The sequence below is a fragment of the Protopterus annectens genome, chromosome 2.part0 (assembly GCF_019279795.1).
Source record: "Protopterus annectens isolate FY-2018-M chromosome 2.part0, PAN1.0, whole genome shotgun sequence".
NCBI lineage: Eukaryota > Metazoa > Chordata > Ceratodontiformes > Protopteridae > Protopterus > Protopterus annectens.
This window is the reverse complement of record NC_056728.1, coordinates 721,778,403-721,805,405: the sequence shown is the minus strand read 5'-3', so window position 1 is coordinate 721,805,405 and position 27,003 is coordinate 721,778,403. Positions and strand designations below refer to the sequence as shown.

General features: G+C 39.3%; 1 protein-coding gene across 3 annotated transcripts in view; it reads right to left on the bottom strand.

Moving 5' to 3' along the window:
• Positions 1–27,003, bottom strand: part of SVEP1 (sushi, von Willebrand factor type A, EGF and pentraxin domain containing 1) — a 2,252,988-nt gene that overhangs the window by 470,879 nt on the left and 1,755,106 nt on the right. For all 3 annotated transcript variants that reach the window (XM_044061036.1, XM_044061037.1, XM_044061038.1), the window contains exon 41: positions 25,662–25,725. In XM_044061036.1, the coding sequence (XP_043916971.1) occupies positions 25,662–25,725 (64 nt within the window). The remainder of the gene's footprint in view (positions 1–25,661; positions 25,726–27,003) is intronic.

Here is a 27,003-nt window from a genome sequence, read left to right as displayed (position 1 = left end):
CTGGTATGTGGCATTAATAGAACCTGCTGGAGGTACATATTTGTCTCCCAGAGGTTGCTACACCTTTGAAACAGATTCCCACTTCATGTCAAGCAAAGCATCTCACTGGCCTTCTTCAAACACAGTCTGGACAATTGGATGGGTGACTATAAATTCACCTTAAGGGTTTCAACTATGTCCCTCTAGGACAGGGGTGATAGGTGCTGATTGGGGAAATAAGGGGTAAAACTTGGCTAGACTTGTAAGTGCCCTAGGGTCATTAGCCTAGTAATCTCCTATGATCCTGTGATCCTATTGATTCCACTCTCATTGCACTGGGTAATAATTCTGTATATGTGAGTGTCTCAACATTCTACAAACTAGTATGACATACTGACCAGCACAGTAAGCTCTCCAGTGCCATACATCACTAATGGTCACATAACATGCAGCATTTCAGAAACTTATTCTCTGCAAAATGGACAGCTTGCCAAGGGATGGTAGCACACAGTGACAGTATTTACAAGCACCTGCTGATCCAATAGTATGTGCCAAAGTTTGCAAGTCCTGCACAGCAAGGCAGCAGCATCAATGCAGAAGGATGAGGCTCTGACAATGATCCAAACCAGGGTTAATTTATGAGATTGGGACCTCTAGGAATTGGTGGTGAAAATGAATTTTAAGGCTATGCCTGCTCACCTCTATTATAGGGGAGGGATAATGACAATGTGCTAGAGTGAGACAGGTGGCCCTTCTGGCCCTGGACAATGGTAAGACCAGAAACATGTATTGCAGCATGACCAGGTGAATAGGCAAACCATGAGGGGCAACGGTCACTTTAAAAAATGCCCATGTTTAATAGTTCACCTTATGAATGATGTCAACACATAGGCATAGAGCTTCCTATCATGTTTCAAGCCATCCTATATGATTGTCAGTGACAGCACCCCAGTTCACTTTCCTTTTGCACGCAGTTAGTGGACAGAGCATGAAGGATTAAAAGCTTGAGTAACATGGAATAATTATGCTATCAGGTGCAGAGGGCTTACTTGGTCACAAAAGTCATCCTTACTCAAGTAATCTTCATGGATTTACAAGGAAAAAAACTGTATGCAGAAGAAAATATATATGATACAGGGCTTATCACCAAAGTATGGGATGAGTGGAGTTGCAGAAACATGGACCTTTTCAGCTATGTCTAGAGTATTATAGGTAATTAGAGTACTGTGCCAAAAAAGTCATCCCTGGATACACACATAGTTGTTATTTGTTAGTATGCAGTAGTATGACAACATGTGTGAACAGTATTGAATGGTGTACCATGTAAAGCAGTGTGCATTAATAACATGATAGTGGTACATAAAAGTTAATAATGGTATGGATTGTGAAACTGTAACAATATGGTCAGATACCACTCCTGAAGAGTACCAGTAACTATATTACCACATAGTATTATAATACACTTTATCATGCAGGTAAAACGCTATATGAATGTGGAACTGGGAACACAGAATTCGGAGCTGAGGTTGGTATATTAAACAAGTACTAGTGAGTAAAAGTTGCATATTTGTAAAAAGATGTATGTGATTATATATGTACTAGGCTAGCTGCCCTTGTAGGCCATTTTAAGCCTAATCAAGTTTCCTTCCAAAGAGGAAAATCAAACCCTATACCTTGTGCCTGCGAGGTAAACAACTTAACCATTGCACCAACCCCCAAAACCTTAAATCCTCCCAGATGGGGTAACAACAGTAGGCATGTGTTGCACAATGGGCAGAGGGTAATGGTACATACATATAGCATAAAATATATTCAGCATGCATTATGTTTACTATACAGGGCTGCAACCATATGTACAATGAATACTATATCATTATAATATGCTCTAGGTAGAAATCCATTTTTCTACCCATTGGTAGTAGGCAAGATGTTTATAAAACTCATGGAGATACTCATTTGTTGTAGCTTAACATTAAAGAAACTTAGTTCTGTAATAGTATTGTAGTTTAACATTGATATTCTAGTTATTATAGAAACACGGGATCCCTCTTTTCTGTGCAACTTAGATGTTCTTCATGTTTCACTGTTGCAGTCATTACATTTGGGTAATCTGCTGTTAGGTTGCCCTCAGTCGGTCTGATTAACAAAGTCTTGGGTCCTGCATCGGTTGCTGTCCCTTCTTCCATGACGTCAGGTTGTCAGGGGTATAAAACATGCAGCCGACACCATTACATCAGTCTTTCTTGCCGCACGGTGCCCGAAGTAGAAGCAGTTTGCAAGTGCCGGTCGGCCGACTCCTGAAATTTTTGTTTTCGAGTTTCAGATCCGAAGTCTTCAACTAAAAAGCTAAGTACCTCGTTGGGGAAACTTTCTCTTGCTCCTTACCAATGTCAGTAAAAGTTAATAACTGCATTACTTGTGGGAAGCAAATACCTCATAAGGAGTTCCATTTGTACTGTATTCCTTGCCTAGGCCCTGACCATGACGTACCATGCTGTCAGTTCTGTGCTTTATTTAATCAACCCACTATTAAACGTCGGTACATTTTTGCTTCTAAATATTTTGGCTCACACTTTAATTATCCAGAAATGTCATCGGTTAGCAATCCAACTACCGGAATACCTTAAAAACACAAAGAAAAAGACAGAGACAGGCCGTTGAGGACCAAAACTGCTGATGATGCTTCTCCTAAGCCAGTCATCAGTTCACCAGTACTCAGTGATGCGCTTTCGCAGTCCCTGATACCCGCTAATTCTGATTTGCAGGCCTCTACTGAGACCCATTCGAAGTCCGGTATGCTGCGAGATGCTTCAATTATGGAACCTGTGGATGTCTCTACGTTGGATGGGTCCGGAGCCACTGTGCAGGCACCGGCTTCTGAGGGTGTTTTCAGGCCTACACATTTGTATATTAGACTGACGCCATCTTCAAAACTAAGGCCAAAATCTCGACCTATGTCTAAAAAAAAGATGCCTAGGCCACATGTGCAGGCCCCTATGCCTAAGAAACAAATGATCAAAATGGCTGAAGATTTAGTTACTCTGATGAGGGGTAGCCACCACCCCCTCTTCTAAGAGGCCTAGGCAAGATATTGACTATGAATCTTCTGAACAGGATTCTATTTCTTCTGATTCTTCTAATGAACATGAATTGTCTATACCTACTTATGAGGACTCTAATGCAGAAGATTCCATTCCTTCTGCTTTCCCCCCTGAGGATTTTTCTTTTGGGGAAACTTTACATACCTTAAGGGAACATTTCCACGGTGAAAGTCAGGATTTTTCCGAATCTAAAAAGAGGCTTAGGGATTTTCTTCTTCTTCCTCAGCATAGGCCTTTGGCTATACCTCCTGTTCTAGACATTGTTGATGATGTTTTTTTCAGAATCTAGTATGGCTCCTGATTCTCTGCCTTCGGCTCCTTGTAAGCCAGATAGATACTACAGGGTTCCTGACTCCCACAAATTTATTTTCAAAAATCCTGATCCTGAAACCATTGCCCAGGGTCCCAAGGGCATTAAGACTTCGACTGCTAAAAATCCTACCCCTTCTGATAGAGATTCCAGGGAGCTGGATAGATGGGGGTAAGAAGGTTTACACTTTTGCAGCCTTGGCAATCAGGGCTTTAAACTGTCAATTTCATATGCTAAAATATCAACAGCATATCATGGAACTGCTTAAACAGAAAATTATGTTAATTTTTGACTGTGTGGAAAATAAAGATTTACAGGATCTATTGCATTCAGCTGAACAAGTTGGAAAACATACTTTGCAATGTGGTTTTAATTCTTTGGAGGCCTCTAGCAGGGCTGCTGTAACTGGGTCTGTGCTAAGAAGGCATGCTTGGCTCAAAGAGCAAACTCTGCCTGATCATGTTAAAGCAACATTGTTGGATGCTCCTTTACAACAGGACCGTCTCTTTGGTAATAATGCTGAAGAAGTTCTAAAAAAGATGGAAGATAAAGCTAAATCTATGCAAACTGTGAAAGATTTCTTATAAGTGCAACCTCCAAGATTTAGTAGGCACTGGCCTACTAGGAACTGGTCCTTTCCAGTTCCTTCAAGAGCCACTCAAGTCAAACCCAGACATTCCAAAGGCACCAGGTTTCAGTCCCAAGGGACTTTCAGAAACAATTGGGTGCCTCCTCTTCCAAATCTGGGAACAACAAGACACCTCCCTATGGTAAGCAGTCTCAATAACTTCCCTTTACACTTACCAAGCACTTATCTTTTAGCCACCCCTTTGGGGGGAAAACTGGCTCTTCATGCAAGAAACTGGCAACTTATAACCCAGGACAAATGGGTTTTAAATATAGTATCCCAGGGATACAGATTTCATTTCCACACGTTGCCAATTCCAAATGGATGGCCAGACCTGCCCCCAAATCAGTGGACAGAGGCCCAGAAACAAGTACTTTCCCTCATGAGCATGGGGGCTATTCAACCAGTATCAGAAGAGGAAAAGGGACAAGGTTTATATTCAAGACTTTTCCTGGTAACCAGAAAAGACAAATCATGGCATCCAATTCTGGACTTATGTACTCTAAACACCTTTCTGGACATTCCAAAATTCAAGATGCTGACTCTTCACCAGTTACTTCCTATGCTAGGCAAAGATGCCTGGTTGACAACTCTAGATTTAAAAGAGGCTTACCTGCATATCCCAATCAGGGAATCTTGCAGAAGATACCTCCGCTTTAAAGCAAGCTACTTGCATTACCAGTTCTCTGCACTGCCCTTTGGCTTATCTACTGCACCCAGGGTCTTTACAAAGTGCCTGGCTCCAGTAATTTCATTTTGCAGGCAAAGAAATATTCAAATATATCCATACCTGGACGATTGTCTAATTCAGGCAGAAAACAAGGACATTCTTCTAAAACATCTGGTGTTTGTAAAAGGGGTTCTATCTTGTCTAGGGCACACTATCAATGAAAATAAATCACAACTGGTACCCTTTCAAAAAATTACACTCCTGGGTGCAAGCTTGAATACAACTGCCCAGATGGCTTTCCTTATGCCATAGAAGCAAATTCATTTGGTGACCTACTTCAAACAGGTGGCCACAAAAACCCTGCTTTCTGCAAGGCAAATATTGCAAGCCTTTGGGTTCATGGCCTCCTGCATTCTTCTAATTCCATATGCAAGACTGCATATGAGGAAACTTCAGTGGTACTTAAAAAGTCTATGGAGTCAGCATTGTCACAGCCTGGAAACAATGATTCCTATCGTACCTTGCCTGCACCTAGAATTCCTATGGTGGGCAGGGGCCTGCCACCAGAACAAGGCACTGCCATTCACACTACCTCCTGCCGCCCAAACCCTAACTACAGACGCATCAGACTATGCATGCGGTGCTCATCTGGCAGGGAAGTGCATTCAGGGAAAATGTAGCCCAAATCAAATGCACCTTCACATAAATCAAAAAGAAATGCTAGCTGTACAGAATGCACTGACAGCCTTCAAGGACTACCCTCATCCAGGACAATTACTGATAAAGACAGACAACACCACAGTTATGTGGTACATAAACAAGCAGGGGGGTACACACTCCTACCCCTTTGCAGACTAGCCATGGCATTGTGGAACACGGCTTTGACCTATCAAGTACAAGTACAAGCTCAATTCCTACCAGGAGAGCTGAATACTCTGGCAGACGAACTAAACAGAAATCTCATGGACCCTCACGAATGGAAACTGCAACCATGGATTTTCAACATGTTGATACACAAATGGGGAGCCCAGACATAGATCTTTTTGCCTCACCCCAGAACTATCAGTTGGACAAATTTTGCACAACAACTCATCACAAAAAAGCCTGGAAAGTGGATGTTCTGGCTTCAGCTGGAAAAAAACTACCAGTCTATGCCTTTTCCCCTCTGCCTCTGCTGTCCAAAGTTCTAAAAGTCAAACAGGACAAACCAAAACTGATTTTGATTGCTCCAGACTGGCCTCGCCAACACTGATACCCACTCCTGTGCAGTGTGTTACACCTTCCACCATGGCACCTCCCTCAGACACTTTACTTACTGTCTCAGCAGAACAACCGAACTCTGCACACTTAGCTCCAGACTTTGAATATTGCAGCGTGGCTAATCACCTAAATTCACCCTTAGCATCCCTCAGCAAACCTGTGATGGATGTCATTTTGGAGGCAAGAAGACCTATGCTGACAAATAGAAAAGATTCTGTGCCTGGAATCAATTTCAAGGGATAAGCACAGCAGTGCCCAACATTCCTCAGATTTTGCAATACTTAACTGAGATGCTTCACAAGGGCCTGTCCTTTTCTTCCATAAAGATCCATGCCTCAGCCATTTCAGCTCATTACAACACAGAACCTCCCCTCTTCTCTCATCCTCTGCTAAAGCAGTATCTCAAAGGGGCCAAAAACGGAAGACCACCCAGGAGAGCTCCAACCCCTGCCTGGGACCTTAATTTTGTGTTGGAGAAACTCACTCTCCCTCCTTTCAAGCCAGCTGCTACTGCAGACTTAAAATTTATCTACTGGAAAACAGCTTTCCTTTTAGCAGTCACTTCAGCTAGAAGGATTTCCGAATTACAGGCTCTTATGGCAGTGGAGCCTTTCATCATTTTTCATGAGGACAGGGTATCTCTCATGACCAGTCCATCCTTCATGCCTAAGGTGGTATCCAGTGTGGCTCTTAATCAGACCATTCATTTGCCACCTTTCTTTCCCAATCCACAGAACAAGGGGGAGTGGATTCTGCATTCACTGGATGCATACAGACAACTTAGATTTTACTTAAACAGGACTAAATCTCAAATTAAATCTGAATAACTGCTGGTAGCATTTGCTGCAGGAGCAGAGGAAAAGGCTATTTTAAAGCAAACCATTTCCAAATGGATAAGTCATTGTATTAATTTCTGCTATAAGCACCATGGAAAAACTATTCCCCAGGGGATCAGATCCCATTCCACCAGGGCTGCATCTACTTCAACAGCCTTTCTAAGAGGTGTTCCTACCAGGGACATTCTAGAAACTGCTACCTGGAGCTCAGTTCATACTTTCACCAAACATTACCATTTACCACTTTTCTCTAAATCCAGAGCTGGCTTTGCCATTGCTGTCCTGCATGGCCTTATAGCTGGTCCTAATGCTGTATAATTCCCTCCACCCAACCTTAGCTTTAGGAATCTACTCAAATGTAATGACTGCAACAGTGAAATACAAAGAACAAAGTTCAGTTGTGTACACTTACCATAAATGTAGATGTTCAAGTGTATTCACTGTTGCAGTCCTGGTTACCCTCCCTCAAGCCCCCTATTTTTCTCTGGCTATACCTCTACTTTCTTTCACTGTGCTTAAAAGCCCTTTTGGTTATTTGTTTTTGGTTGGAGGTTTATTTTTTGTGTTTTTAATTTTATTTTCTCCCCATTTGGGGGGCACCTGACATCTGGGGCAAGAAAAACGAATGTAATGGCGTTGGTTGCATGTTTTATACCCCTGACGACCTGACGTCATGGAAGTGACAGCAACTGACGCAGGACCCAAGACTTTGTTAATCAGACCGACTGAGGGCAACCTGCCAGCAGATTACCCAAATGTAATGACTGCAACAGTGAATACACTTGAACATCTACATTTATGGTAAGTGTATACGACTGTACTGTACCTTCCTGCCTCTTTAACTCAATTTGTTATGGCAAGCGGTTAAAAATAAATCTATTTCAACTCATACATCTGTTTGAATGTCTTAAAATCAGATACAGAGGTGCAATAAAAATATGTTCAACTATAATGGGCAAATGACTCATGAGTCCTTGTTATCCTTCCATATACTCTGTATTTTGTATACACTATATTGTAGTAGAGAATATTATGCATACAATGTACAAGCTTAAAATGTCACCATCCCAATTGAAAATGAAAATTGTATACAGTCAAACGCAGTTACAGGGTAACAAAAACAATACATCTTTTGTTATTAATCTGAGAATATTAATACATTGCGGCTGGAAAAGAGAAATCTTTGCAATCATACATATTATGCATATGTACAACACTTAAACATCATTCACACACCAAGTGCAAATGACTGATATAAATAAAAAACATAAATGGTGAAAAACAAACTAGTACATTAAATCATATAAAACCATCAGCAACAAACATTCAGTAAACTACCAAACATAATACAACATTTACAAGTAGCATTCACAATAACAATATACCTATTTCCAACATGCATTATACATGTGGTAACTGTATTATATAAGTGTAAATTATATGTAAGGTATACCATAGTTACAATTGTATATTCACAAGCTGGGAATATACAGTGCTAACTTAACTAACTGATACTTGAAGAATATTATAGCTATGTGGCAACGACTCTTGGTCAATATGGAAATTAATGCTGGGGATATTTCCTAAATTGTGTACTAATATAAAATTAAAAGTTATGTACTCACCATAACTAGGCATCTGTGTTGTCCATTTTCTTTATTCCTCAACCCATGGGTTCCAATCAGAACCTCGGATCCAACTTGGCTGCATATTCCAGACTTTGTATCTAGCTTTCAAGCTCCTTCCTCTTCCCATAATGCACTATTCTATCTCCATTGCATTAGACTGAGTTTGCTGCCATAGACTCCTATAGCTAAATAGAGACATGTACAGCTGACAGAAAAGGAAGGGCTCAGACCCAGAATTGTAAGTCCCAAAAACAATACTATAGGTCTCTCCAAAAAAAAAATGAACGGGAGGAAAGATGAGGAAGAATTAAAATGGGATATATAGATGCCTAGTTATAGTGAGTGCATAACTTTTAAATCTGATATTGTCCTTTTCATTCTTCTTTCACCCATGGACAGATTCCCCAGCTACGTTGATCCTGGGTGGCCCCCATGGACGGATATAAAGGCAGCTGTGTTTCTAGAAATAATGTGTAATTTGTAATGAGTTACAAAGATATGAGCATTGGACCAGGTAGCTATAGTGCAAATATCATCAACAGATGTCCTTGACTAAAAAGCAGAGGAAGCAGCCATGGATCTGGTTGAATGAGCCTTGGGATGTTTAGGTGGGGTCATGCCTTGTTGAAAGTAAATCCAAGAAATACAGTACATAATCCATTTAGCTAGATTGACTTTAGAGACTGGACAACCCAGCCTTTTTAATGAAAAAGAGACAAATAGTTGGTCTGATTTTCTAATTTGTTTTGTTCTGTGAAGATAAAAATGTAACTGAATGTGCACATCAAGGAGATGCAGCATGTATTCTCCTTTATTGGAAAATTTTGGAAAGAAGACTGGTAAGTGAATTAATTAGTTACTGTTGTTTTCAGAAGTCAATTTTGGTAAAAAAGAAGGGTTTGTCCATAAGGTAACCTTGTCTTAATGAAAAATGATGTACAGTGCTTTTGAAGAAAGAGCCTGGAGTTCGGATATTCTCTTTGCAGACATAATGGCTACTAAGAAAATTGCTTTCCGTGAAAGGAATTTTAAATCAGTTCTAGCTGAAGGTTCAAAAGGTTTCTGAGCTAGACCTTGTAGCACAACTATCAGATCCCAAGGTGGGGATGGATCCGTTATCAGAGATCTTAAAAGAAAAACACCTTTCAGAAAGGTTACTTTTACCAGTTACTTATCTTGTAGGCAGCAATTGGACAAATGGCTCTCTTCTTCCTCTCCTTTCTTCGCTGTCCCAACAGGGGTCCCTCAAGGCTCCATCCTAGGTCTTCTCCTATTTAATATCTTCACCAATGATCTTTATACAGCTTTCAAAACATCTTCTCTCATCCAATATGTAGACAATTCAACACTAATCTCTATCTCCAGCAACATCTCTGAACTCCATGACCTCAATCAACAGGTCTTCCTATCCACAGAACACTGGTTATCAACCAACCTACTCATTCTCAACCCCCAAAAAAACAAACTCCTACTATTTCTCCCTCGGTCATTAGCTCATCACAAATCCTCCTTTGCTATTACTTCCTCAAATAACACTTCTATTAAACCAGAATCCCACACCAAACTGCTAGGGGTCATTATTAATGATGAACTCAAATTCAACTTGCACATTTTACAGTGCATAAAAAAAAAAAAAACAACCAAAAACTTGGCTTACTGTACTGCAATAGAAAATTCTTAACTATCAACTCCAAACTCACCATTGCTCAAGCTTTTCTCCTCCCCTCCCTACTTTACGCAGCCGCAGTGCTCACCAATATTCAAATAAACAAACCTATCATAAGATAGCAAGATTTATCACTGACTCTCCATATAATACTCATCACTGCCTAGCTCTAAACTCTCTACAATGGCTTGAATTCCCCCATTTATTGCTGTTATCGCAACTTCAAATGTTACATACCATTCTCTATAAACCTTCAGCTTCCCTGCTCTGTCTTCCTTCATTTCTATCTATTCCCCACCTCATACTCTTCGTACATCAAACCAAGAACTGCTACATATATATTATCCCCAAAAAATCAGTGGGTAAACTCCTATATAAGTACTCAGTAGCCCAAATATGGAACAAACTTCCTAGATACTTATGTTGTAGCTTACACACATCCCACTTCAAAGAGAAACTCAAACTTCATCTTTTTAACTCCAAAGCCTGGCTTTGTCAAGCCCCAACTTAACTCCCCTGCCCTCATCTCCTCCCCCCCCCCCCATGCACATGGCTTTTCCCCCACAGACTATGGTTACTAGCCCTAGCTCTTTAAACACCACTGTTGAATTTTAAACTTGCTGTAAATATGTATATATTTTTGTTACTCTGCATACTTTTTGACAACTAGGTTTTTTCCTTGTATAATGCATTTTAAGCAATTGTATCCTTTAGGTTTATGTATTTTACTATTTGCAAATATGTTACTTACTTTTTCTGTAAACTGTATTTTTGTCTTGGAGCTTTTCTCCTCGGGTCACCACTGAAAATGGGCCACAAGCCCAGTTGGACAAACCCAGTTAACAAATGTCAATAAATAAATAAATAAAATAAAGGTCTTGTATAATTTGGATGAAGCCAGCTAATATTTTTCTTCCCTGTGTGAAAATTAGAAATTGCTGCCAGCTGAAGTTTAATCATAGAGAAACTTACTCCTTCTTTAAAAAGAATTGCTAGAAATTGAAGGCTCACATAAACTGGAGGTGAGAAAGGATCAGGTTCATTACTGAGAGCCCAAAGGGAGAATCTTTTCCACTAACACTTGTATAATTTTTTGGAAGATTCTTTTCAAGAAGCCAAAATAATATCACATACGGGGAAGACAGCTTGGGCTGTCTATCCACTACTGGAATTGCAGAAACCATGCAGTTAGCTTGAGGGCCTGTATGTTGGGATGCTGGATTCCAGAAGGATGAGAGAGAGGAGATCCAGAGTTGGCTCCAGTATCTATGGAGAATAAGAATGGTGAGACTATAGGAAGGGGAACCATACTTGCCAAGGTCAAATAGGGGCAATGAGGATCACAGGGGACCACATGCCTTAGACCGTTCTTTCTGGAAATGCCCCCACCCCACCCCAGGTGGCAAGCATCTGTGGTCACTGTGGCCACTGGGGAAGGTAGAGCAAAGGGCCAGCCTAGATGAATATCATCCAAGTGGATCCATCAATGGATGTGTTGTTTGCAAATCAGAGTAAGCTTGACTGGAAAAGATAGGAGTTGATGCAGCATGGACTACTGCACAGCTAAAGTCCATTGGAAAACTTGCATAAAGAAATGTACCAAAGGAAGTAATACAATGGCTGCTGCCATGGAAGCTAGTGCTTGAAGTACTGATCTTGCTGTAGGAGATGGATGGAAAAGAAGAAGATGAATTTGACTTCTGATAGTGGAAATGAGATGAGGAGCTAGACATGCTGCCTCTGTTGTCATAACCAAAAGAGTACCAATGAACTATAGGCTCTGGACTGGTGTTAAGTTTGATTTGGCATAGTTTATTGTTATACCCAATGACTTACAAATCTGTAGAAAATCGTCACTTTCATGGAGAAGGAGATGGTTGGAGAGGGCAGTGAGGAGCCAGTCATACAGATAAGGAAACACTTGGAATCTTTTTAATCTCAAGTGAACTGCCAGTGCCACCACAGCCATATATCTGGTAAACACTCTGGGGGCTGTGGTGAGTCCAAAGGGCAGGGCTCTGAATTTGTGATAACTGGCACCCAGCTGAAACTGTAAGTGTCTTCTGGAGGGCTTGTCTATTTCACATCCAATTATCCTTGTGAAGAAAGGGTAGGATGGACTGTACCATGACCATTCAGAAGTTTGATTTCTTCAGGTACTGATTCAAATTGCTAAGTTCCAAGCTGGGTCTGAGGTCCCCTGTTGTCTTGGGCACTAAAAAGAAGTGTGAATATGTTCCAAATCCTATTTGGTCTGATGGGACCTTTTGGATGACTCTTTTTTTCTAGCAGCTTTTGGATTATCTGTGCTGCTGCCTTCCTTTGACTGAGGGGAATATCAGGAAGCTTCTTTCTTTGGGGGGATGGGGTTAGGAAAAATGGTATGTAATAACCTCTGGATATTATTCTTAGCACTCATGAATCTTGTGTTATATTTTTCCAGGCATCTGGGTGCAAGGACAGATGCCCCCTGACTGCCTCCAGAGTTAGACAGTTGGATGGAACTTGAGTGCTGGAAGGACCTATCTGGAAAAGAATCACTGAGACCCTGATTCTGCAGGCCTTCTCTGCCTCTAGGGTGACAACCTCCATTAGCATTTTGTCCACTGCCTCTGGAGGAATTATCAATAGCTTGGGTCTTGGAAAGGTCCCTGAGATTTTTAGATCCACATCTTTTTACTATCTCTCTGATTAGTGGAAAAGGTTCAGTGAGGGGTAAAAAACTTGATTCCCATGACAGAGTCTTTCCATCTTGCTCGCTGTGGGTAAGCATCCCTTTTACTGATGCCCCAAAACAAGGAAGTGACATTGAATGGTGCATTGATAAAAGACATCTTAAAAGGCCCCACAAAATTCCATAGCTGCATCCAGGCATGTCTCCTTGTGGCACTTCCTGAAGCAGCTGCTCATGAGGTACCTTCCTCTGTGTGAGAGATCAACCTCATCAAAGCACTGGATATGGATAAGAAAGTGGCCGGTTTCAAGGGTGTTCTTTTGAAGTCCTCTGCAAACATGGACTATGAGACAGTATTTGATAGCTCTTTGGTCAAATCTGTCTGAAGTCTAGTAAAGTGTACCAAGTAGTTTAGTGAACTTGGGGCAAATGTTGCCAAGGCAAAGACTGCCTTTCCAAATCTGTCCAATACCCCAGACTCCCTGTATGGCAAATGGACAGAAGAGCTCGGGACTCCTTTGCTCCAGGGGAGCCTGTCTGTTGGTGGGGCTAAAAATGTATCTGCCCTATTTAAGCATAATTTGAATGATAGAATGGGTAACTGGAAATTCACTCGGTGGGGGGGGTGGGGGGGGTTCCACTTGTGTTCCTCTCAGATGGGGCAACAGGTGTTGATTTTAGTGTCTGCTTGCATCAAATACCCTTGGGAATATGGATTGAAGTTGGCTAGGCTTGTAAGGGCCCTGAGGCTATTAGCCTAGTAACTTCCTATGATCCTATGATTGGTTCAGCTGTGCCCAGTTCCTTCCAAGTCTGGCAGGAAACTAAATTAATAAGTTCATCCAAGACATGGATGGGTCAGAACCAAAAGCTTCAAAAAATACCAATTCTTCTGGAGAGGAGGTTTGGGAAGATCAGCCACCTTTTTGTTTTATGATTTCTAAAATATCTTCAAAGGAGATATCATCTGCTGGTGATCTGGTGGGCCCTTTTCCTTTATCAAAATTGGTGTCCTCCATCAGTGACTCCATCTGGGAGTCAGTATGTCTCTTTTTGCACATTCTCTTCCAATGCAACTCCTCTGTGGGATGATCAGGGGAGGTGTTGGAAGAGAGGGGAAGTTCCTCTACTGGAACTGGTTGAGTACTTATTGGAACTGGCTGTCCCTGTGGAATAGGTCTAATTGACTCAGAGCTTGGAACCAATGAGAGAAAATGGATAGAATCCAAAAACCGAAAGGGCAGATCTCTTGGAATAGAAAAAGTGCTTTCCACTACCTCAAAAGCTGATGGACCTGGAGATGCTTTGACCTGCCCTCTCAGAGCTGAAACTCTCAACAAAGGTAGGTCTCGACTGCTGTCAGATCTGTACTTGAGGAAGGAACCAGATCTGACATGTCCAGGGCTGAGGCTCTGAGAGGAAGGGCAAATCTGACAAAATTGGAGCTGAACCTATCCCCTCAGATCTGACGCCAATACTTCAGCTCTGGGTCCCATTCTGATCCAAGTGTATTGGAGCACAACTAATCAAGGATATAATCAGAGTCAAAAAATAAACTTTCCTCGGCTCTGACACTGTACCTCTTGAGGATTTCAGCTCCTGAGACTCTGAAACCACTGGACAGATCAGATCATAGAATGAATCTGGATGTCATAGGCATACTCATGGATCCAGCAGGGGGTGGAGCTGGTAAGATCTCCATCTGGATCTGAGCTCTGAGAAATTTTTGCATCATCCTAGTGGCATTTGCTTTTGATAAACTTCTGGAGGACCTAGAAGAAGTTGTGGATGGAGATCTGGAGTATTTCTTGAGAATCTGAAACAACTGAGTATGCAGGGTGGACAGTATGATTTTAATATGGAATTCTGGAGTACGAATTCTATGAGATGTAGTAGTCTGCAGATCTGAGGACTTAGAATCCAAAGGTGTTGTTAAAGGAGATGATGAAATAACAATAGGAGCCAAAATCTTTTGATACGATGGTTTGGATCCAAGGATCAAATCTTCGGATCTGACAATACCAAATATCAAATTTTTCTTGTTTTTGCTGGAGGCTCCAATGAAGAACTTAGAAACCTCAGAGAAGAGCATTTCTTATACTCCAAGGGACCTGACTTGCTAGATTTGGAGGGGGTTTGATTCCCAGAAGAAGAAGTAGCTGACAGTACACCTTTTAATATCAGTTTGTTTCACCTACTTGTTAAGGCCCTAAGACTGAAAGTAGAGCATACTGAACAAGAAGTGTCCAAATGCCCAGGTCCAAGGCAGTAAACACACTCCTTGTAGGCATATGAATTGGAGATTTTATGCCCACAAGAAGTAAGCAATGTCTTTCTGCTTCTCCAATTAGGTGTCACCACAGTGGATAACTGGTCTGCAGATTGATTGGCAGTGATGTTTTTATGGTGTCGAGCTGCCAGCCCGGCATATGACCTTCACAAAAGGCACATGCACACACACCTACCTACATGTCTTTAAAACTCACTTGACTGCAGGGAGGACATGCAGACTCCACACAGAAGGCGCTCCAGCTGAGAATTGAACCAGAGAACTGCTTACTGTAAGGTGACAATGCTAACCACTGCACCACCACGGCCTACTTTTTATGCCCACAAGAAGTGCATTTTTTTAAATCCTGTAGGTTTATCTGACATGGCAAATGATCAATAAAAAGCAACAACATAACTATAAAAAGTTTTTATTTTTAAATTAAGGCAGAAAGAAAGAAAGAGAGAAGAAAAGGGGTAAAGATTTTAATTACCAACTATGGTAATTTAACAGAATTGCCCTACGTTATAAAAGGTATATCTCTAGAAATTAGCTACACTAGCTCATTTGTAGAGATATACCATTGTTCTTACCAACACAGCACATGCAAGGTGCACTATTTGTAGGTTTTTAGCTAGAGATTTACTATATTAGAAATAGTATAAAATCCTAAAGTCTTGTAAATAACTAAGAGGGAGGAGATATATATATATATATATATATATATATATATATATATATATATATATATATATATATATATATATATATATATATATATATATATATATATATATATATATATATCTATATATATGTAGATGGCACATTTAGGAATCAGTAAGCATCTCTGTAACTGGATCCTGGGCTTCCTGATTGAAAGACTACAGAGGATGTGTTCAGGTAAGAAGATATCAAAGTGCATCATGATTAACACCGGGGTTCCACAGGGATGTGTTCTCAGCCAACTGTTATTCACTATTCTGACTCACGACTGCTATGCTAAGCACATGTCCAACCATATCGTCAAGTTTGCTGATCAGTCATGGGGCTCATCACAAGCAAGGATAAAAGGGCATACAGAGAGGAGGTGGCATCGCTGATCAGTTGGTGTGACAGAAGAAATCTTGACCTGAATGTAAGCAAGACCAAAGAGGTTATCATTGACTTCAGGCAAAGAACAAACCACCCAGCACTCATGATCAATGGTGAGAGTGTGGAGAGGGTTAAGAGTATGAAATCCCTGGGTATACACATATCAAAAGATCTCTCGTGGTCAGGAAGCACCAGCCAACTGGTCAAGAAAGCCCACCAGTGTTTCCACTTTTTAAGAAGGCTGAAAAAAGCTAAGCTTCCTCCTCATATTCTCTCCACCTTCTTTAGAGGTGCAATAGAGAGCATCGTTACCAGCAACTTCACAGTGTGGTTTGGAGGCTCCACAGTTACAGAGAGGAAGGTGCTACAAAGAGTGATGAGGGTTGCAGAGAAGGTAGCAGGTTCCAGTCTTCCATTGATACAGCATCTTTATTCTGCAAGAAACATCTGAAAGGCCACCAACATAATACAGGACAACATGCATGCTGCACATGGACTGTTTAAGCATCTGACATCAGGCAGCAGATATTGCAGCATCCGCTGCAGGACTACAAAATTCAGTAACAGTTCATACCCTACAGTGATTAGAATTCTGAATTTGAGCACTAGTCCCAGGGATCTGGACACATAAGTCAATTTTTATTTATTTGTGCAATTTATACTTACATATATTTCAAGTAAGTGGAATATTTATTTATTATATCCATAGTCAGTATTATTTAACCCACTTAAGTGCAATATTACACAAATAATTTAGGCATTTCAATCTGTAGTGTGTTTTGTTTTACTTTAGATAGGATAGTTAATTTAACTTAGGGGACGGTATTTCTATTTTTTTTTGTATATGAGTGTTGGTAAATGTCTCTGTTCTTTCTTGCATATATTGGGAGTAGTATTGTATTTGTTAGTTATGTTTATTCCTCTACTTGTATGTGTTGTTTTACTTTCCTTTGTAATCTCAAGAATTGAGCTGATACACAAAATTTCATTTAGGCTACATGTGTGATGAGTTGAGTTTTCCAAGTCAAGAACCTTAAATCAGCTTGATGAGCAGGGTCAAAAAGTGGCATTGTTAATTTTTCCAGCACATAGTTGAGATCCCATGTTGGAGCAACCTGTTTACAAAGAGGTCTCAGGTGTAAAACTCCTTTCAGAAACTGATGAACAACAAGCAGAAAACAAAGAGGATCAATTGCTGAAATGGCTCCAAGATGAACCTTTAGAGTGAACTAAGTAAGGCCAGAAGAAAGTAACTAACATTTGAGCACCAGCAGTACAAAGTCCTTGATGGAGCCCTAGTTATTGGCTAGACACCAATTAGAAACCTGCTTCCATGTACCAACACAGGAGTTCCTAGTAGCAGATGTTCTCGCCTCCTTCAGTACCTGATGCACATGAAATAAGTGCATAGAAAGTATTAAAATTAATCATGCGGGCAGTCAGATGAAGATGATTGATATTGGAGTAGATCAAACTCCCCATGTCCTCTGTGAGTAGATCCAGTCTGTCAGTAAGCTTGAGGTAATTGCACTTGGCCAGTTCCATAGGAAAGGTAAACCATTGTTGACCTGGCCAGAAATGTGTCACCACAATTATTTTTGGGGTATTCTTTTGAATCTTTAGAATTACTTTAGACATTACTGGAAATGGTGTTAAGGCAAAAAGGAGTATTCCCTTCGAAGGAAATGAACAAGCATCTATCTTCCAGGCTTGCTTGCTTGCAAGGAGCCCTATAACAAAACTTGTTTAGTTGTTTGTTTTTAAAGGAGGTGAACAGATCTATATAAGGTGTTCCTCACAACTGAATCAATTCCTGGAAGACCCCCCCCCCCCCTTGTTCAAGCTCCTTCTGTGAGGGTCTGTCCTGGTTATGCTCAGCTTGTCTGACATTATAATTTGCTCTGATAAAATGTAAGATGTTTAGAAAGTTTAGGAATGCTGAAAAGCTAACTCCCAAGCTATTCGTGATAACATGTATAGAAAACTATACCTTCCCTGCCTGCTTATATGCCACCTGACTCTTGTATTGTCTGTAATCACTTGAAGAAGTCCTGGGGACCAAAGGTGATGGAGAGACTTCAAGGCATGGATCACTGCCATCATCTATTTTAAGTTAATATTCTATGGTCTAAAGGATTTCACACACCTTTCACTTTTACAGGCTGGAAACTGCTCCCCATGCAAAATCTGATGAATCTGTAATGACAGATTGGATTGTGCTCTAAGTGAGAAGGGGAGACCTGGGTTTCATTGAATATGTTGTATTCACTAATACAGCTCCCTTTTTATAAATCCCAAAAATGGAATTTGATAGTCCAGGAAATGCAAATACTGGGTCCATTTGTAAACCACTGTATATTTCTAATTTGGAATCTGGCAAAAGGAATCATGAGAATCGTATAATCCATGAATCCCAGGATCCCAGAAATTCTCTTGCAGAAGTGTGAGACTGACTGAAGAAGTTTAGGAAAAAATCCAGATAGAGATATCTAGAAGGCAGCCAAGAAACACAATCCTATGAGTTAAAGTTAAGGAGGAGAATGCAGTACTTATCTGGAAACCCAAGTTGGTCACAAGAGATACAACCTATGTTAAGAACTTTTGATATATAGATAAAGACTGCAGAATAAGTTATCTAAATAAGGAAAGAAGTGAAGGCCATTCAGTTTGCAATAAGCTATGACTGGGGCTAGACATTTTATGAATACCACTGGAGCTTTAGATAAACCAAGGGGTAATACAGAGAACTGATGAAATGACTCAAGAAACGAGTACTGTAGAAACCTCATGAAGCCTATAGCTATGGGAATATGGCAGTAAGCATTTTTAGGTCTAAAGTTAGCAAGTAACTCATGAGAGGAATAAGGGGCAACAGGTTCTGTAAGGTCAACATTCTGAACTTTGGAATTTTCACATTGAGATTTAAAAATGAAATATTTAGTACTTGCCTCCAAGAGGTCTATTTGTTTAGTACCAGAAACATTTTGGAATAGAAGCCTTTGCCCCTTTGACTTAAAGGAACTGGTTCTATGACACCCTGGGTGTGTAAAGACTGAAAAAAAACAGAGGAAAAAAATTCTGTTTGGTTTAGAGGATGGGAAGGTATTCATCTGAAATGAGGTCTCTGTATCCAGTGCCATTTGTAACTCTCTTGCACCATGTTTAACACTCAGGAATCTGAAACAATCTTTTGCCAAAGGGAAATGTTGAGGGTTAGATTTTGGGGTAACTTTGTAGAGATTTTGGCCATAGCAGAGGGAAAAGGGTAAAGAATGCTTGTATAGTCATTATGTATTGTTGGTCTGTACCTGGGGTCTATATCAGAAGATTGAAATTCTAAAAGAGCGAACTCTCTTTAATTGAACGCTAATGCTCGAAAGCACACAATATCGAACGTACGGAACAGAGACTTTTTCCCAGGAAAAAAAATTGCTGGGCAGTTGTCGGGACTTGCTGTTTCCTCCACTATGGTGCGATCTTGGAGTTGGTATATTTAAGTGGGGGTGGGGGGGGTGAAGCTACCCACTTTATTTTGTCTTTGGATTTTGTTTTTTTTTTTTTGGAGCAGCAATTTGTTTCCCTGGGAAAAAAAATCACTGTTCCGTACATTCAATATTGTGTGGTTTCGGGTAATATCATTTGATTGAAGAGCGTTCGCTCTTTTGGAGTTTCAATCTTCTGATACAGACCCTGTGCTTGTGTTCTGAAAAGACCCCTGTTTTTATTGTTGTTACACTACTGCCATGTCTTTTTTGCATTTTGTTTCTTAAAAAAACACTGGTTTTGTTTATTTGTATTTTTTGTAGGAGGCTTAAAAGCTTTGCATTGGGCTATATGAAATATCTTAGAAACTCCCTGAATTAAATTTCCCTCTTTCATCGTATAGTTTGAGAACCTGGGTGGCAGAAGAGTCAAACAATACTTCCTAATCTTAAGCTGAAGCCAAGATTATGACTTTACCTCTTCAGCAAACTTTTGGTTACTTATCCAAAAATAGCTTCTTAATACTGTAGCAGTAGCAGTGGCTTTAGACACAGTATCTACACAGTCATAAACACTCTTCCAAGCATGTTTAGATACCTGGGACAGGGTAGAAATAGTTTGGTTCAGAAAGGAGTTTTCTTCTGTAGGAAGAGTAGAAGTCAATTCCTTCAGACTGTCCGTGCAAAATAGCATAAATTTCCACATATATGCTTGTTAATTCAGAATTCTAAAGGCTAAAATAGAAGAAGAATTTGCTTATTTATATGGTCCAACATTTTACCCCCATTATCACCAGGTGAAAGGTTGGCATTGAGCACCAGTCGTTTCTTAGTATGAGACACAGGTGAAATGGCAGTAGGTTCTGACTTAAGGTGAGAGAAAAGAAATGTATTAAACTGAAGTACCTTATATAGATTATCTGCTTTTTAGGGCCTGATGGCTGGGTATCAGTATGACTACAGGTAGCATTCAACACATCATCCAAGGCTGGCAGTATGGGGGATGGGAGAGGAACGAGGAGTATCTATTTGTAATGTACTATAATATCTCCACAGCTCATATTCCCATAAAAATAACTCAGTCATCCGTGCAATGGTCTGAGCAAAAGAAAATATCTCCAAAGGACAATGAGAACTAAAGTCTTCCTCACAATCTGAATGATGGGCTTGAGAATCTGCAGGGGAAGAAATCCAGTCTCTGACCAAGTTAGAATCATCAGATCTTGTTTCCTCAGGAAACATTTGACAGGGAATTCCCATCTTGGTATACCAGGATTCACTGCCTGTAATGCCTATCAAGCCAAGGTAAGGAACTATCTTTTTTAATAGTAATAACTTCATCAGAAGAACAATGTTTAACTTTTTGTCCTTTCTTAATAGGAGTTCCAGCAGAAGAGGACCAGCTCAAAGGAGGGAAATCATATTTTCTAATGGTCTCTTGCTTCGGATGCTTAAGAAGAATCTCCTGGAATGTTTCCCAGACACAGATAATATGTTTTTTTCCATGCCCATAACAGACAGTGGAACAGCTGAAGTGGACTTAGTTGACCCCCATTCCAAGCTAGTTGAAGGGACTACAACAGTGGAAGCTGGAGAGGAAAGTGAATGGCCTGAAGAGCATCCAGTGACCACTGCATGTTCACCTACTATTGATTGTGGAATGGTCTGAGTCCACAACAATGGCAAGGACTCCTTGTGAACTGATGTTTTATTTCTAGGCACTGTGGTTGAAGACACAGCTGGACCAGGCTGAGTATATATGCTGCAACTGGGGAAGATGTGTCAGACGTGGTAAACATTCCTGCAGTGAAGGCAAGTTGCCAATGAATGTTTATAAGCTGTACAGTTACACTCACAACACTTTCCCCAGTCTCTTTGGTTACACAAAATAAAAGTAGAACAGAATTCCCCTGTTAGTACTGTTCAAACACTCGCATGCACACTGACAGAATCAAAATGGTAGGTAGGTTATCACAAAGTGAGCACAAGCATTTCAGTGACCCATGATTTCCTGCCTGTTCCTTCATAAACTTGTCTGTCCCAACAAATTCAATGTTTATAAAAGCAGTATACAATTTTTCACAAAATTAACCCCAAATACGATAGTACATATTCTAAGCCAAAAATATCTGTTTCTGAAAGGAACGTCCAATATTGTGAAAAAAAATACTGTGTTTCTTTAAAAGGGAATACCACTTTTAGTCAAAAAAGAGATAAAATAATATTTTTTCTTAAAAAGATAATGATTTCTTACTGGAGGGGTTCCCCACTAGGGACTTATCTGCCAGAAATAAAGCTCTTAGCTGATTGCTTCAGTGAAGTCCGAGAGATGCTTCTTCTCGAGAAGGCAAGAAAGTACTGAAGAAAGTTTCATTCTGACTGATTTTCCTCCTGGAGATGAGCCAATTAGCAGTCAGAGGGCGGAATCAGTATAGCCTAAGGGCTACTAAAGCAGTGCGAATGATGAACATTCTTCATTTTTTTTGCAAAATCTCTTGTTATGAAAATGTAACTGGAAATTAAATAAATTGTAAAGCAAAAATGCTTCAGAAAATGACTAACATACTTTAATATCTCATGTGACTGATATGGTGGCTAAGAAAATTTGTGGATTATGGAAAAAATGTTCTTTCATTTTGGAAGCAAAATCATTTTCTACTAAAAATTCAACAGCTTTCATTTACATTTGTTCTCTGATTACACACAACAATAGATATGTGGTTTATCCGGTTGAGTGTTTCTATGATATTTTTATGGTGGTCAAACTATACATGCTTTTAGAGAAAGGATCTCTGCACACGAGTGACGTTAGATGCAAGAAAAGCTATAGCATATTAAATAAGCATGTTTTTAAGTCATACTTTACTAGCATTGATATGGTTTCCTACATCTCTATGATGAGCAAAAAATATTCACAAGGTATTTTGAATAGGGTAAAAATATTTTGCACAGTCAAAACAGGAGCTGTTTACTACCCTGATTTAAATGACCATTTACAGTTACTGTGGTTTGCTCTAGCATATACATTTCCTGATTGGGTGTTTTGAATATGAATGAATATAAAGTCTTGGTTGCCAATTAAATACATTTTTTTTTGCATCGAGGAAGTTGTGGGTATGCAATGAAACTGATTTGATAAACATATTCTCTCAATAATTGTTCCAGTAAACCCCATTTTGTATATCACCTTGGAGTGCTAGACATTTTATGGTGGTTTTTGATTACTTTCCTTGCATCCAAATCACTGACTTGGTTCTGGGCATTTTGTAGTAATTATATATGTATACATGCATGCATTTATCTATCTGTTTATTTATCTATTTTTCTATCTATCACACATACACATACAACTGTGTGTGTGTGTGTGTGTGTGTGTGTGTGTGTGTGTGTGTGTGTGTGTATGTGTCTGCATGAGTGCGTGTCTTTATGTGACCATAATATAAGCAAAATCAATATACACTGCATTTGTGCATTGCCTATAATTCAGTGCTACAATTTACATGCACATTGAACTTTTTGCTATGTTCCTCTTAAATTTGTAGGCACTGATGTTAGACATTGACATCAGCTACTATTAAAAATGCTAATCCAACACATTTCACCTGAATGCAAAATATTAAATAACTCACCAATATACAGCATGATCCAAACATGCTACATTTTACTGCTTTGCAGTGAAGTCAGTGCAAATAAGAAAAAGTAAAACCCAAAAGCTTCAGATGTAATACAAGTTGTAGACCTGTGTAATTGTTCATATGCATATGTAAGTTATACATACCTCTGCTGTTTACATACAGTAGCAATTCTGCCAGAACACTAACGTATACATTTCAGATTTCCTGACTTATTGAAACAGTCAATATTAATGGGTCTTCAGATGTAAGCAGGATCCTGATTGGGGGAGCAGCGAATCCACTTCATATGAAGGTGAACAAGTCTTATATTCTCACACCATGTGTTACTATCACTTTCATTATCACCACGCGCCATCACTGCAGTTGAGTCATGCCAAACAAAGCCCATAGAACAGGAGGCCATTTTTCTTAATAATTCAGTAGGGAGACCAACCTGTAAGCTACATCTTCACTAGTCTTTTCCAAACAGATCATTTAAAAACAAAAACTCTTGCCGGCTACTGAAAGCAGAATCATTTTGGTAAAGGAAAGTAATCAAGAAGTCATGAAGTGTAAATCTGATGAGTGTAATAAATGCAATGTTGCTAACTTATGAAGAAGGTATGCAAGATTTTTCAAACATCTGTCTTTTATATATATATATATATCTATATGGGTTCCATACACCAGATCGAATTTTCACTAATTCGAAATAGTGCATGGAATGCTCACTGCAGCGAAAGTGCACTTAATCGAAAGTGCACTTATGCGAAGTTCAGTACAACGAACGGGTGTTGTACTAAACTTCTGTGCAGTACTCACGGACCTTAGGGTTAGGGCATGGGTCATAGTAAGGGAATAGCCCATAGGGCTATCCCCTTACCATGACCCGTGCCCTAACCCTAAGGTCGTGACATCTAGCGCAGTGAAGGACATAGCAATGTCCTCCACTATGGTGCAATAGTCATGAACCTTAGGTTTAGAGCATGGGTTAGGGTAAGGGGATAGCTTTACTAACTATCCCCTTACCCTAACCCATGTCCTAACCCTAAGGTCCGTGACTATCGCACCATAGTGGAGGACATAGCTTGCTTTTATGTCCTCCACTGTGCTGCGGTGTTTTCGGTGAAGTGCACTTACACAAAAGTTTGCAAAGGTGAGGCTTCCTATTACAAGTTCGAAATAGTGAACGTTCGTTCCTGTAATAGGAATCCATATATATATATATATATATATATATATATATATATATATATATATATATATATATATATATATATATATATATATATTTCTTTGTTTCCTTGCATTTTGTTGAACGTAAAAGTGGTTGACAAATGCAAGAGGTGGTAGAGATTGTCGAGCATTTGTTCTGTCAGACATTGGACATTTCTAAGGTATGTATCATTAAGGCATGTAAGCAGGGATAGGAAGGAAGTGAGGGTGTTTGTACATGTGTTTGGGTGTTAGGGTTAGGGTCAGGTTTAGCTAAGGGGATAGATGTTCTGTGGTTGCCTGTGAGTGTGTTTGTATTTTAGAGTTAAGGTCAGTGTTAGGTAAGGTTATAGATCTTATGCGCTTGTGTGTGAGTTTGGGTATTTTAGCGTTAGAGCCGGGGTTAGGTAATGGGATAGATGTGATTTTGGCACTCTGTGTTCTGCGTTTGTGTGTTTGGGTATGTCTTGTGTAGTGGTAGTTTTACGGGAAGTTTTTTTTTTTTTTTAATTAAAGTTTTGGGTTAAGGTTGGGGGCAGGGCAAGGTTAGGGTTAGGATTACCAAGTATTACTACTGCAGTATTGGAGGTAACAAATAAATTAAAGAGCAGAAAAGACTAATGATGACCTGCATGGTAATATGGTGTAGGGCATAATTTTTTATCAAATTCATGGTTATGAAGACCAATTGGACTAGACAGATATCATTGCCTACATACTATCACTTACTATGGACCACTGGAATCTTCCATCTTCCCCATACTTATATGATTTTTAGATGGATTTATTGTGATTTCTTGTCTCACTTTCTGCAATTTGTGAATTGTTCTTAGGCAGCTAATGTATCCCAGTAACTCTACTAAATACCAGGACATTACAGATTATTTTCCTCTATTTCTTCTAAAATCCTAATAATGACTAGCATCTGCATCAAACTTAGAATCATACGCGGGCTCTCAGATGTTTCGGTTGTCTTTAAATTTATAGTGCTTTGTTAAAGGATCTGTAAGTATGTACATGGGAGCACATGTCCTCTTTTGATTACAGCCACTTTGTGCTTTATTAGCATATTGCACGGAGATGTAACAGCCTTTAAAAATGACAGCATCGAAACCCAAATTATGACTCTCTCAAAATTATTTTCAAATACCTGGCAACTGTTCCTTGTTGCTAAGATTAGAACTCCATATAGCATGATTCTGTATATAAATTGTAAATCTTGCATGCAACTTACCCATACATTCTGGTTCTTCTCCGCTCCATAAGCCATTTGCTTCACAGCGTCTTATACCAATGCCCTGCAGGATGTATGGAGAGACAGTATGAATATAATTTACCTGTTCCAACTTTACAGGAACATAGTTATCTCAAACCACCTATTCCTTTAAAATAGATATGGATTTTTTCTTGGCTAATACACTGAACTGAGTAAAAACAAATTAATTGGAATAAGTTAAGACAAACAAAAGAAGCATTATTCTTTGATGATAATTTTGTTTTCTTTAGACTCATAGAAATGTCATAATTATAATTTGCCTTTAACTGAAAGAAGGTGGAGTTTTGTCTGAGACTACAACAAATTAAATGAATGCTGTATGTATTAGAATAGTGACTGTATCAGCAGAATTTTGATATAATTCGCAACAACATATAACTTTCTTGGATTTAACTATTTTCTTTACAGCTTAAATATCGCAACAGCTTAATACAAAAGGCAATGTCTAAGATTCATAAAAAAAATCTGCAGTGCATAGTATGCAATATGATCTGTGCTATTCACTCAAAAATATCTATCTATCATCTATCTATCTATCTATCTATCTATCTATCTATCTATCTATCTATCTATCTATCTATCTATCTATCAAAAAAAAAAATTCCATCTCCTGGAAGACCTATAGTTACAGGAAGGGTGTTATTAATGCAACTGATCTTTACTTTTTTTGGAGTTTTATTTAAAACCCCTTTTGGATCTAATTCCAGCTAGATTGAATGATACTGCACATTGAATGTATTAAAAAGCAAGAAATTCAGAAAAAAAAGAAAAATGCAGCATATATAGCTACACTGGATTTAAATTCATTATACACGAGTATCCCAACTGAAGGGGGAATACTGGCAGTTGAATATTTCTTCAGTAAATATGGAGATTATGAGCTTTACTTTAGTGATTTTTTAGTGAAGCTACTAAAAGCATCAAGAAAAATATTTTCTCCTTTCAGAAAGAATTTTTTTTGCAAATCATTGGTATGGCTATAGGGGCTAATTTACCCCTATTTATGCTAATATTTTCAAGGGGATTGTTTGAACAGTGGTATATTTTGAATGCTGGTACAAATACTTTTTTTGGATCCACTGATTCATCTAATTTTTTGGTGAGTGTTGGATAATTTGGGATGGGAGGCTGAATGAGTTAAAGATGTCTATGGAATTTTTGAATAAAAATAAGTCTGGGATAAAGTTTGAGGCACAGTTTAACCTTTTCAATATGAATTTTTTTGGATGTTCTAGTTACCAAGACAATTAACGGCACTATAATGACAATTGTATATAAAAAACCTTTTCATAGAAGTTCT